This window comes from Caenorhabditis briggsae (genome assembly GCF_000004555.2).
Source record: "Caenorhabditis briggsae complete genome, chrV, whole genome shotgun sequence".
Taxonomy (NCBI): Eukaryota; Metazoa; Nematoda; class Chromadorea; order Rhabditida; family Rhabditidae; genus Caenorhabditis; species Caenorhabditis briggsae.
Genome location: NC_013488.2, coordinates 5292697 through 5305528, shown reverse-complemented (window position 1 = coordinate 5305528; position 12832 = coordinate 5292697). Strand labels below are relative to the sequence as shown.

At 35.4% G+C, this 12832-nt stretch overlaps 2 protein-coding genes across 2 annotated transcripts; both read left to right on the top strand.

The window, feature by feature from the left end:
- Positions 1-126: 126 nt before the first annotated feature.
- CBG12121 lies at positions 127-1331 on the top strand (the record flags this gene model as incomplete). The annotated part of the gene is made up of 5 exons (XM_002636156.1): positions 127-163; positions 214-535; positions 568-664; positions 844-1005; positions 1206-1331. The coding sequence occupies 5 exons, from the start codon at positions 127-129 to the stop codon at positions 1329-1331; spliced, it is 744 nt and encodes a 247-aa protein (XP_002636202.1).
- Positions 1332-5816: 4485 nt separating this feature from the next.
- Positions 5817-8581, top strand: Cbr-srg-58 (the record flags this gene model as incomplete). The annotated part of the gene is made up of 5 exons (XM_002636155.1): positions 5817-6026; positions 6070-6285; positions 7551-7794; positions 8223-8404; positions 8453-8581. The coding sequence occupies 5 exons, from the start codon at positions 5817-5819 to the stop codon at positions 8579-8581; spliced, it is 981 nt and encodes a 326-aa protein (XP_002636201.1).
- Positions 8582-12832: the final 4251 nt, after the last annotated feature.

The window sequence follows — 12832 nt, the reverse complement described above, 5'->3', positions numbered from 1 at the left end:
TGTTGGTCTGACTTTTTGATCTCTCTGACAGGGACACAAAACACACAGACAGGGAGGGGTATAAAAGAATCTTTGAAACAAACGAAAATCGAAATTTCGGAGTTTCTGATTCTATTCAAGAAAAAAATGACCCGATTTTCTGGAAAAGTTGCTTTGATTACTGGTAAGATTTGTAATTTGAAAGAAAATTAAAAATCCTTTTTTTTTCTTTAGGATCCTCCACTGGAATCGGTAAAGCCACAGCTATCCTATTCGCTAAGGAAGGTGCCAAAGTTACCGTAACCGGAAGAAACACCCAAAGATTCGAGGAGACGAAACAGGAGATTCTGAATGCTGGAATTCCAGAAGACCACATTTTGGCAATTGCCACAAATTTGGCTACAGAAGAGGGACAAGATGAACTTATCAATGAAACAATTAAGAAATTCGGAAGACTGGATATTCTCGTTAACAATGCAATGCTGGAGCTCTTAACAATGCTGGAGCTCTTTTCCATGATGCTCAGGGAAAAAATGGGATTGCTCAAGATATATCGGTGTACGATAAAATAATGCTGATCAATATGAGGAGTGTCGTTACTTTGACCCAGAAGGCTTTGAAGTTTTTGATAGAGGCCAAGGGAGAGATTGTGAATGTCTCTAGTATGGCAGCGGGACCACAGGCGGTGAGTTGAAAAGTATAAAAAGGGATTAATGGTCTTGGAAAGTATTCGTAACTCATGATGCCATGAATATCATTATATTAGTTGACCTGTTATAGCACAACCCTCTGGGAAACAGTTAGGGAAACTATTAGTCCGTTAGCCACCTGTCTAAAACAATTTGACCAGTAAATATTTTCCAGCAACCAAGTGTGACCTACTACGCAATGTCCAAAACTGCACTAGACCAATTCACGAGAAGTATTGCAATCGATCTTATCCAACACGGAGTTCGTGTGAATTCTGTGAGCCCTGGAGTCGTGAAAACTTCGTTTGGACTAATTGAAGGAATGCTGCAGGACAAGGTAGGAAGGTTGCAGGACAAGGTAGGAAGATTTTGGGACTAATTAAAAGTAGTGGGATCACAAAAAAGGTAGAGCGCGATTTGTGGGAAAATGTACAATTTTGGAGTCCTAAAATCATAGTCCATAACTGGAAAACCTTTGATTGTTTTGTTCTTTGAAACTTTCGTTCGAAACTTTCAAATATCGATTTTAACATACAGTACAAGACAACAGCAATTTTAGAGCCGAAATTCGCCAACATTGAGATCTGCCATAAACATCGCGGAAATGTGAAAAATAACACTGAAAAGATAAATGTGTCACTTCAAAGCAGCCTTTTCAGATAAATTGAAAGATTTTGAGATAAATTTTTTGGACTTGAAAGATGCTTAAAGGAGGCCAGACACCAAAAAAAAAAGTTTTCCTGATATTTTGCATAGAGAACCCCCATGGAGGTTGAACTCATGACAGGCAGCTCAGGGGTACAGCGCCGCTACCGGCTGAGCTGCGGGGGCGCGAAGGCGCCTGACGACCGATGGTTTACATAAGCGCGGCGCGATTTTGTCCCCCGAACTGTCCCCCGAACTTTTTGCTGTCTCGCCTCCTTTAAAAATCAAAATATTATATTCTGGAATTTTCTAGCATGTTCTAGAATGTTCTAGAACTTTCTAGAATCTTCTGAAACTTTCTGGAATTTTCTAGAGTGTTCTAGAGTCTTTTGAAATTTTCTAGAATGTTCTGGAACTTTCTGGAATTTTCTGAAACTTTCTGGAATTTTCTAGAAGTTTTTGGAATTTTCTAGAATGCTCTGGAATTTTTAGCATGTTCTAGAACATTCTGGAACTTTCTGGAATTTTCTAGAGTGTTCAGAAACTTTCTAGAATGTCCTGGAATTTTCTAGAATGTTCTGGACCTTTCTGGAATTTTCTGTAATTTTTGAAATTTTCTAGAATTTTCTGGAATTTTCTAGCATGTTCTAGAATGTTCTAGAACTTTCTAGAATCTTCTGAAACTTTCTGGAATTTTCTAGAGTGTTCTAGAGTCTTCTGAAATTTTCTAGAATTTTCTGGAACTTTCTGGAATTTTCTAGAAGTTTTTGGAATTTTCTAGAATGCTCTGGAATTTTTAGCATGTTCTAGAACGTTCTGGAACTTTCTGGAATTTTCTAGAGTGTTCAGGAACTTTCTAGAATGTCCTGGAATTTTCTAGAATGTTCTGGACCTTTCTGGAATTTTCTGTAATTTTTGAAATTTTCTAGAATTTTCTGGAATTTTCTAGCATGTTCTAGAATGTTCTAGAACTTTCTAGAATCTTCTGAAACTTTCTGGAATTTTCTAGAGTGTTCTAGAGTCTTTTGAAATTTTCTAGAATGTTCTGGAACTTTCTGGAATTTTCTGAAACTTTCTGGAATTTTCTAGATTGTTCTGAAATTTTCTAGCATGTTCTAGAATGTTCTAGAACTTTCTAGAATCTTCTGAAACTTTCTGGAATTTTCTAGAGTGTTCTAGAGTCTTTTGAAATTTTCTAGAATGTTCTGGAACTTTCTGGAATTTTCTGAAATTTCTGGAATTTTCTAGATTGTTCTGAAATTTTCTAGCATGTTCTAGAATGTTCTAGAACTTTCTGGAATTTTCTAGAGTGTTCAGGAACTTTCTAGAATGTCCTGGAATTTTCTAGAATGTTCTGGACCTTTCTGGAATTTTCTGTAATTTTTGAAATTTTCTAGAATTTTCTGGAATTTTCTAGCATGTTCTAGAATGTTCTAGAACTTTCTAGAATCTTCTGAAACTTTCTGGAATTTTCTAGAGTGTTCTAGAGTCTTTTGAAATTTTCTAGAATGTTCTGGAACTGTCTGGAATTTTCTGAAACTTTCTGGAATTTTCTAGAATGTTCTGAAATTTTTTAGAATTTTTTGGAATGTTCTAGAATTTTGCGCATAACTTAAGAACCTTGTATTCTGTAGAAAATTACTATGACCCATTTTCAGTAGTCCACAGGATCGAAATTTAAGTGATATACGAAAAAAAAAGGAATTAAAAAAATTTTTAAGTTTTGAAGATTTGTGCTCAATTTTATGTAGGCAACACATAGATAGACCAAAAAACCGCTTTGCAAAATTTCATGAAGTTTTATTGAGTTTGAGATTAATTTTGAAATTTTCGATTCTCAACCCTGTAGGTTCCCTGTTAGCTAGAAGGCCCAGGACACCATAGACATGAAGCGCTCGGTAGTCCATGACTACATACCACTCACCATTATAGGAGTCCCATGCCCTTTGGAGTTATTCAAGTAAATGTCCGAGACGGACACACACACACACAGAAAAGTTTCCTTAGTAAGAAGTAGATTCCAGGTGCTGTATTTAGAGTTTTTAAAGTTGGGGGGACAGGAGATTTTACGAGGGATTTTTGGGGCCAGAGTATGCATTCTACCGTGACGGTGTACAACGCTTAATGTCACTCTGCGTACAGCTGTCGTCCTCGCCTTTATGTATGCAATCGGGCGACCGCTTTTTCTTTGCCCGTGTAGCTCAGTCGGTAGCGGCGCCGCACCCTCAATCATCGCCCCAACAAGTTCAACTCCTCGAGGAGCATATTTAAACGAAATTTCGAGAAAATTATTTTTTTTCATGTCCCCCCACCTTTAAATCTTATCCGAAAAGTTCGGCGTCTAATGTATGAAGCTCTTCAAATTTTCACAAAAATATAAAAATAATTCCGAATCGAAATCCCCAACTTCATTTTCCAGCTCATATCATTCCTCGAGTCTCACAAAGAATGTCAACCAAACGGAAAAGTCGGTCAACCAATCGATATTGCTCATATTATTTCCTTCCTAGCTGATCGTAAACGCTCATCATATATAATTGGACGCACAATTCACGCAGATGGTGGTTCCTCGTTGGTTATGGGAATGCAGGCTCATAACATGATGGACATTTTGACAACATCTAAATGATTTTTGGTTCTCTTTTCTTCGATTTTTCGGAAAATTTATTCCCTTGAAATATAAATTCGTCTAGACAATTAACTTCGACTTCCTTGAAAAAGTACAAGATGACTAATTCTTTTTTGATCATTTGTAATTATCGAAAAATAATAAGAAGAAGTCACATACTCTTAATTTCAGCCTATACATTTTTCTTTTTTTTTCAGACAATTTCGCTTTTAAAAATCATTTTTAAAGTATTAAAAAAATTGTGCTCTCCTATCGTTTTTTGGTGCTCTGACTGAAAATCTGGAACGATTTTTTTTCCAGACATCGTGTTTTTCTGAAATTTTCAGACCCCCCCCCCCTCAAACAGCTGAAATTTTTCTTTAGTCATCAGTAACCTTAAAAATTCTGAATAAATGAAAAAATTGTCAAAATTTCGAAAGTGGGCTTTATGTGAAATTTACTGGAACATTTCCAAAAAGTTCCTGTTTTTGAGAATTTTGGATTAATATTTTCAGGAATTTCCTTATTTTATCTGTAAAATTTTCAAAATAATTCCAACTTCCTCCTAAAGTTCCCCGGATTCTCTCAAATTTTTTTTTCAAAAATCGCAGATTTCAAATTTCTATTTATCGCTTGGGTTTTGCTCATTCTTGTTTTTGTCTATTTCCTCCTCTGACACAATAAGTCAAAAAAGAAGAACATAATTTTTATTATTATTATCGTCTACTGATAAAAAATCTCACCGGGACCCTAATTAGGCAGCGAGAGGAGATAGATGTGACTCGGCACAAACTAGAGTGACTTATTTCTTGAAGATTTTCGATCAGCTTCTATTTTTTGTAGGTCTCAAAATCTGAAAATGTTTGGGGGTCAGAAAATTTTTAGTTTTCCAAAATAACAAAAATTGCTTGTTTGTATTTCTCGTTTTCATTTCCTGTCACCTTCTTTTTTTTGTAATTACAGTAATTTTTTTATTTTTAGGCAAAAAAATTCAATTCAGAATTTCAGAAAAATGTTTTTTCCAGAAAACGATTGTACAAATTTCATATAATCCATAAGTTAGAATTTCGAAAGACAAACGGAACATATCAAAAATGATTTTTCAAGTTTTCTGAAAAATCGAACATTGTAGAAATTACAAAAATTTCAAACCATATTTTCTTTTTTTTTGTTTCAAAAAATTACAATCAAATTTTATCTTTTTTATTGAAATTTCCTACAAAACTGGCTAAAATGTTCTAGCTCAAATTTGAAGCGAGTTATGCGCCTTTAAAGTTTGCGAGAGCGCAGAGAAACGAGAGTGTCTGCGTCTCTCACCTTCAAGCTTTGAAGAGCTGTATTTTAGCTAAAAATGGTCCGTTTTGAATGATTTTTAGTGCGTTTTGAATTAGAAAAATTAAAGAATCGAACAACATAAAAATCAAAAAGATTCTAAAATCATAGTTTTTTGGAATTCTCGATAAAACATGAAATTCACTCAAATTTCAGTTGAGCTTACAAAAAACCGTTTTCAAATTTTTTCAGTCAAATATTATATCACTCTGATTCACTTGAAATTTCCTACATAAAAAGCAAAAAATCAACTTCATATCTTAGTTTTGAAGCAAGTTATAGATTTTTTAAATTTGCGAGAGCGCAGAGAAACGAGAGTGTCTGCGTCTCTAACCTTCGAACTTTGAAGCACTGTATCTAAACTCAATATGGTCCGTTTTGAGTGATTTTGAGTTAGTTTTGAAAGAGGAATAGAGGGGATTTCAATTTTTTTAAAAAATCAGACAATCGCAAAATTCTAAAGCCCCAACCTTTTTTTCCAACAAGTTTTTTCAACCCGGTACCAATCTTAATTATACCAACATCTTCGAATAATTGAGCATTTTGAATTTCAGATTTTTCCAATGTCTGGAAACATCACTGCCTTACCGAATTCTATAACGGCTTCCATGGAAACGGTCACTCGAGACACTACACTTGAAATTTTCACCATAATTCAGTTGACTTATGGAATCCCATCCACACTTTTCATCATATTTTTCATTTTCTTTCTGGGTTTTGGCAAGAAATACTCAAATTCATTTTATCGATTGGTCCAGTTCGATTTGTTGGTGGTAAGTTCATCTGGCTCGAATTGTTTGATCTGAATTCTTCCAGAATCTTTTAACCTATCTCAACTCCTGGTTCGCGGTCCGTATAGATAAACATCCGATTGTTGTTCCCTTCCTGAAGGCTCTGACGTATCAATGCCCCGGATTCCTGACGTGGACAAGATATTTTGCCTACTGGTTCATGCATATGCAGTTCCTGTCTGCAATTGCATTGAGTCTCCATAGAATATCTTCTGTTTTCTTTCATTCTCAGTATGAGAAGGTGAGTAAGGGGCTGTGCAAAAATGGGGTGGATATACGGAAAACAATACAGTACCTGCCTCACTCACAGTTGAAAATGTGTTTGGATGTCTAAAAAAATATGATAGTTTTTTTTTTCTGAAAAAGGTTTTTCAAGAAGAATAGTGGCTCTTTCCGGGAAGAACGGTCCCAAAGCGGGACCGGCGGTCCCATTATCAGACCGCCGGTCCCAACGAATTTCGATAACGGTCCCATTGTTCCGACTACGGTCCCAAAGGTACGACAACGATCCCAACCGGGATTAACCTGGAAACCCTTTTGGAAACATCGGAAACTGTAATTTTTGTTTAAACTAACAATAAGTAAACACATTTCAGAAACAAAAACGAACATTTTGCAGATAATTAAGAATTCCAGAACTTATTTACTGGAATTTTTGTGTATTTGGTTTATAATTATAGGCTTAAGCTGAAGCGCCTTGTTTGCATCAGTGCCGGAAAAATACGTTTTGGCCTTAGCCTACAATACAAAAAACGTAATATTTTGCGAAAAATTCCTTTCAAAAAGTACTGAAATTCCCAAGTAAATGTAAAATGTTAAATTTTCCACTGGATTTTGAAAAGACCATTCCGTTTTTTCTGTATTTCGGGAATAGGGTTTCCAGATTGAGCCTGTCTGGGACCGTTGTCGTACCCTTGGGGCCGTTGTCGGAACGTTGGGCCCGTTCTCGGGACATTGGGACCTTTATTGGAACAATGGGACAGTTGTCGCAATTCTTGGGACCGGTGGTCCGAGGATGGAACCGGCGGTCCCGTTTTGGGACCGTTTTTCCCGGAAAGAGTCGTATAGTTCACTTTGAAGACCTGAAAAAGTACCCAAGAATGTTTAAATTTTTCTGAAAATTTTAAAGTCTACAAAACATAAATAGTTCCTCATTTTTGTAATTGATCACTTTTAAATACAAATTCAACGAAGCGAGATAAGCGGTTTTAAAGTGAGGTTTGTCTCTCATTTTAGTGCTCATTTTGACACCTTCGGGTTTTTACGGCGTATCTCATCAAGATGGAATTTTACAAAAAAGTTGTCAATTACAAAAATGAGGGTCTACTTTTGTTTAGTACGCTTTGGAATTTTCAGAAAAATTGAAAAATTCTTCCACCATTTTCCAAAGATTTTAAAGTTGCCTGAATGCCACAATATTTTCCTTCTGTTAGAGCACAAATTGATCAGCTTTAACTAAAAAGTCCCAGAACTTTTGAGAACTTCTAGAAAAAAACCAATTTTCAGATGTGGAACTATTGTCTTATCCCATTTTATCTCCTGTGCATTTTCTACTGCTGTTTATGCAATGCATTGATTCCTGGATCCATTACAGATGTTTACATTAGAAATGATACACTTATGAAGACTTCATACATTAGTGTAATGGTACGAGCAATGACTCTTACTGCCATTTTTTCCGCTATTTATTTTGTTCTTCTAATTCTTGTTGGACTAACGACGTCGAAAGTGGTGACGTGGAAAATACAGGGTTGGTTTTTCAAAAAAAGATACTACGAGAACCAAGAAAATACTGATTATCGGAAAAATACTGGCTTTAGTAGATGAAATTAAAATTTTATGAAGTCAAATTTTTTATTGGAACATTCACTCAATTCAGAAATTCTGAATTCCCGAATTTCTGAATATCTGAATTTTCTTTCCGAATCCAGGAATTTCTGAACTTTCGAGTTTCCGAATTCCCGAATTCCTGAGATTTTCAATACATATTCTTAACGTCCATTTTTATGTCTTTCTGAACTTTAGGAGTTCAAACTTTTGGTGATCCGGAATACTGGAATTCTAAGTTTACGGGATTTACGAGTTTTCGAATTCTCATCTCCTCGTTTGATATTTCTTCAGATTATCAAATTTTTTGAAAATCCAAGTTACTAAATTACAAAACCTGCATTTTTCCAGCCGCCTCAATCACAAACGGAGGAATCGGCAAGAAATTGAACAAGATCGCCGCCACCTACGGATTCATCTACAGTGGAATCCTGGCATGGAGTCTTTTGAATACGTTCAATTCAAATTTAAAATTTCTACCAACGTTTGTTTCCCAGATTAGTGCCAACTTGTTGCCATTTGCTTCTGATATGGTGGGATTTTTAATTTTTTTTCTTCTGAACTTCAGAATTTTTGTTCAGATGACGTTGGCACTTCCATATATTCTAATGATTCATGACACCAACGTCAAACAAGACATTTTAAGAAGAGTTCCGGTTTCCAGAACTAACAGTCGGATCGTTTCGTCCAGCTTTGTCATTTCTCGCTGATAACTTTTTTGTCTGAAGCTCCGCCCCTAAAATTTTCAAATGACGTCTTCGAATTTATCACTGTCTGGATTTGAAAAATTCGTAATTTCCATTTTCTGTCGAATATGAAAAATAAATTTTGACAGCAACAAAACAAGGATTCGTTAGACTTCTTGACTCATAGAATCTCTGAAGGGTTAATTGGCAAAAATTCAGATATAAAAAAGAGGGAAAATGAGAGAAAAGAGTGGTTAAGGATTAGCGAAACCGCCAGGGGGAGTAAAATTTTTGTTATTCACTTGGATTCTTCTAAACGATTCTTAATTTATGAACTTTTTGAACTTGGAGTGGTCTGTCTGTCAAACATATTTTACAACGGGATGTTTTAGAATCGCACAGTTCTTATCAGACCATTTTGAAGCCAGAAGTACAGTAACGGACAGAAATATACCATAGTTTTACTTTTTTCTGTGAAGAATAGTCAACCTGTTGGTCCGGAAAAAGTAGTTCAGAATTCTTGAGTTTGTCTGGAAATTTCAGACAATACTCAACAAAAATAGAGTTTCGTTTCTTTGAAGACAATTTTTTAAATCCACTGAAAGCAAACAAAAAAGTTGTCAATTTCAAAATTGAAGCTTTAATTTTGTTTAGTACACTATTAAATTTTCAGAGAAATTGAAAATATCTGAAAATACTTTTTCAGTGTGCTAAATCGTACTCTTCTGATGGTGATTCACCGAGGAATGTGCATTGCATCCCCCCGCAATCACTTTCTTTTATTAAATTCTTTATCATGTAACCAGTATAAAAGCCCCTCTATTGTATCATTCTATATCGTTCAATAAACCAATATAGTTCTAAAACATTCAGCATACTTGCTAAATCAGGGCCCGGGTTCTCCAAACTGGAAAATTTTTACCATTTTTTTGTGAAAAGATTTTTTATGTACACTCTTTTCTTGAAAAACTTTTACTTCACCGAAAAATCGTCAATTTTTTTCTGTTGGCCCCAAAAACATTTTTGAAAAGACAGGAAAATATTTTCTGAAAACCCGGGGCCTGAAAATTCTGAAAAAAAACCCGGCCCGGCCCGTTGCAAGTATGTTTTCAGATCTTCAAAGTTTGCTAATGGTCAAAGTATCTTTTTGTCCGGTACTGTAACTAGGCGACTAGAAATTCAAAATCTGAAAATCTTTATTTCCGGATGCCCGAAATATTCAATTTTGTCTCGTTCGACTTACAGGGGAAGTACCCGAAGTGAAATTTCGCTTTTTCTTAGATGTTGGTGGCAAAAAATGTCCCGTCGCTGGACTAACGGATAATATAGGGTGCCCAAAGGCAGGTTGAGCAGAATGGCAAAACTTTTTGTGATTTTTCCGAATAAGTGGGTCAAGTCCATTCAAAAAATCATAACTTTGTACAGATTGAAGATAAAACAATATACTAAACTGTATTTTGTAGCACGGATTACAGGCTACAAAAAACCTAATTACACCTTTATTCTATCTCTGCAAAGAATTTTACTATGATAGGAAATGTCCGAATGGTCCGATCGTATGAAATCAAAACATGTCGATTTTCGAAAAAACACATTTGGGAGACCATGTCTATCCGATTCCTTTTATGTCATAATGCACAACTGTAGTCTCAAATATATAGCTCACGGTTCATTTAAGAGAGATTTTTGAAAAAATAATATTTTTAAAGTCAATTCCATGTAATTCCATGTATACATGGTATTTTTTACAATGTCAATTTTTTTTTCGAAAATTTTGACTTCTTGATCACGGTTTGACCATTTTTTGTCAAAAAATAACTAAACCAACTGAATCTTTCATTCTCAGAGCGTTTATGTTGTATATGGAAAAATGCGTTTAAAAAATACCATGTATAGGGGTACATGGAATTGACTTTAAAAATATTATTCTTTCAAAAATCTCTCTTAAATGAACGGTGAGCTATATATTTGAGACTACAGTTGTGCATTATGACATAAAAAGAATCGGATAGACATGGTCTCCCAAATACGTTTTTTCGAAAATCGACATTTTTTGATTTCATACGATCGGACCATTCGGACATTTCCTAACATAGTAAAATTCTTTGCAGAGATAGAATAAAGGTGTAATTAGGTTTTTTGTAGCCTGTAATCCGTGCTACAAAATACAGTTTAGTATATTGTTTTATCTTTAATCTGTACAAAGTTATGATTTTTTGAATGGACTTGACCCACTTTTTCGGAAAAATCACAAAAAGTTTTGCCATTCTGCTCAACCTGCCTATAGGCACCTTATATTATCCGTTTTGTGCTAGTCCAGCGACGGGACATTTCTTGCCACCAACATCTAAGAAAAAGCGAAACTTCACTTCGGGTACTTCCCCTGCTAGTTCCATGTTCTCCTGTATTTCCTGTTGTATCCCGTGGTCCAGACATGATAGCAGACACAGGAAGGGTAGAGAGTGGAGTTCTCAAGAGACAAGAAATCCGCGTGTAATATGTGGAGGAAATAGAAAGGGTTAGTGAACCAGGGTAGTTGACGTCACCAAATAATAATACATTCAACTTATAAGAATAGGCGTAGAATGTAACATTTCCAAAATGTCCAAAATTGTACATTTTTCCTTCTTTGTGTATTCGGATCAGAGATGTCAGGAATTCCGACTTCCGACTTTCGACTTCCGACTTCCGGGCATTTTTTCTTCCGACTTCCGACTTCCGACTTCCGAGTTGGAAACTTTACTTCCGACTTCCTAATTAAAAAATGTGCTTCCGACTTCCGACTTCCGACCTCTGGAAATAAAATTTTACTTCCGACTTCCGACTTCCGAAATTTCACTTCCTGACAGCTCTGATTCGGATGCCTTGATTTTCATCTGTTTTTTCTTAATTTTCAAACATCCGTACCTATTACCAGTCAAGGTTTCCCAAACATCGATCCAAAACTATCTACAAGAGTTTTTTTATAAACTGAATATTCCGATTTTGAGCCCAGCTATCCAAAACATTGGAAACATCAAAACGTTTCATAGAGTTCAAACTTTTTATTAATATTGTTTGATGTCTCACATAGTCCCAATGGCACAAATGTACCAAAGTAAAATTAAAGTGCAAAAAACGTTGTAGTTCACTCAGAACATTTTTTGAAAAAATAGATGTGTCAGTAATCCTGGAATAGTTTTTTGTAGGAAATTTTGCAATTTTTTGGAAATTTGCAAAAAGATAGACTGAATAATCTATTTTTCATTGAAATCTCCAAAAAAATTAACATTAAAGAAAATTAACCAAAAAAATTAACAAAAAAAAAATTAACAAAATCTCCAGAATCATTATATAAAAATTTTGGATCACCATGATTTTGGACCATTTCAAAGAAAATTAAGAATCCCGACCAGTTTTGATCTACATTTTTATGATTCCAGAAGGGGCTGAAATCCTTGAAATTTTCATAAACGTTCCAGCTTTTTGAATTTTCAGGAGAAAGAGCTTGAGATTCCAGAAAAAACTTATCTTGACATAAAAGCAGCCTTCATAATCATGAGTTTTACATTTCTCAATTTCCATGATTTTCAGATATTTTCGGATTTTCTAAAAGTACACAATTTTCCAAAAAGTCCGAGCTTTTTTTCTAGTCTAGCCAAGAATAGGAACACAACTTTGCTAAAAATTCCAAAAATATAATCGTAGACAATAGTTTTGGGAATTTCCAAATTAATTTTGGAAATTCCTAAGAATTTCAGTTTTTTTCATGTACCCGGATTTTGAAAAAACACTAAAGGTGAGGGACAGGAGATTTTCCGTAGGATTTTTGTAGATAGGGTATGCATCAGAGATGTCCGGAATGACTTTTTTGAGAAACGGTATCTGGAATCCAGAATCCGGAACAAAATAATTTTCTCCGGAATACGGAATACGGAATACGGAATCCGGAATTTTAAGTTCTTCAAATGAGCAAAAAAGTTCTAAAAACACATGTCGTGCTATATTTTTTGCAGTTTTAGTCGCGGAAGTTCAAAAAAGTCAGATAATCCTTGCAATTTATGCGGAATCCGGAATACGGAATCCGGAATCCGGAATACGGAATCCGGAATCCGGACATCTCTGGTATGCATTCTACCGTGACGGTGTACAACGCTTAACGCCACTCTGCGTACAGCTGTCGTCCTCACTCTTATGGATGCAATCCGCTTTCTCTTTGCCCTCGTGGCTCAGTCGGTAGCGGCGCCGCACCCTCAATCATCGCCCTCACAAGTTCAACTCCTCGAGGGGCATATT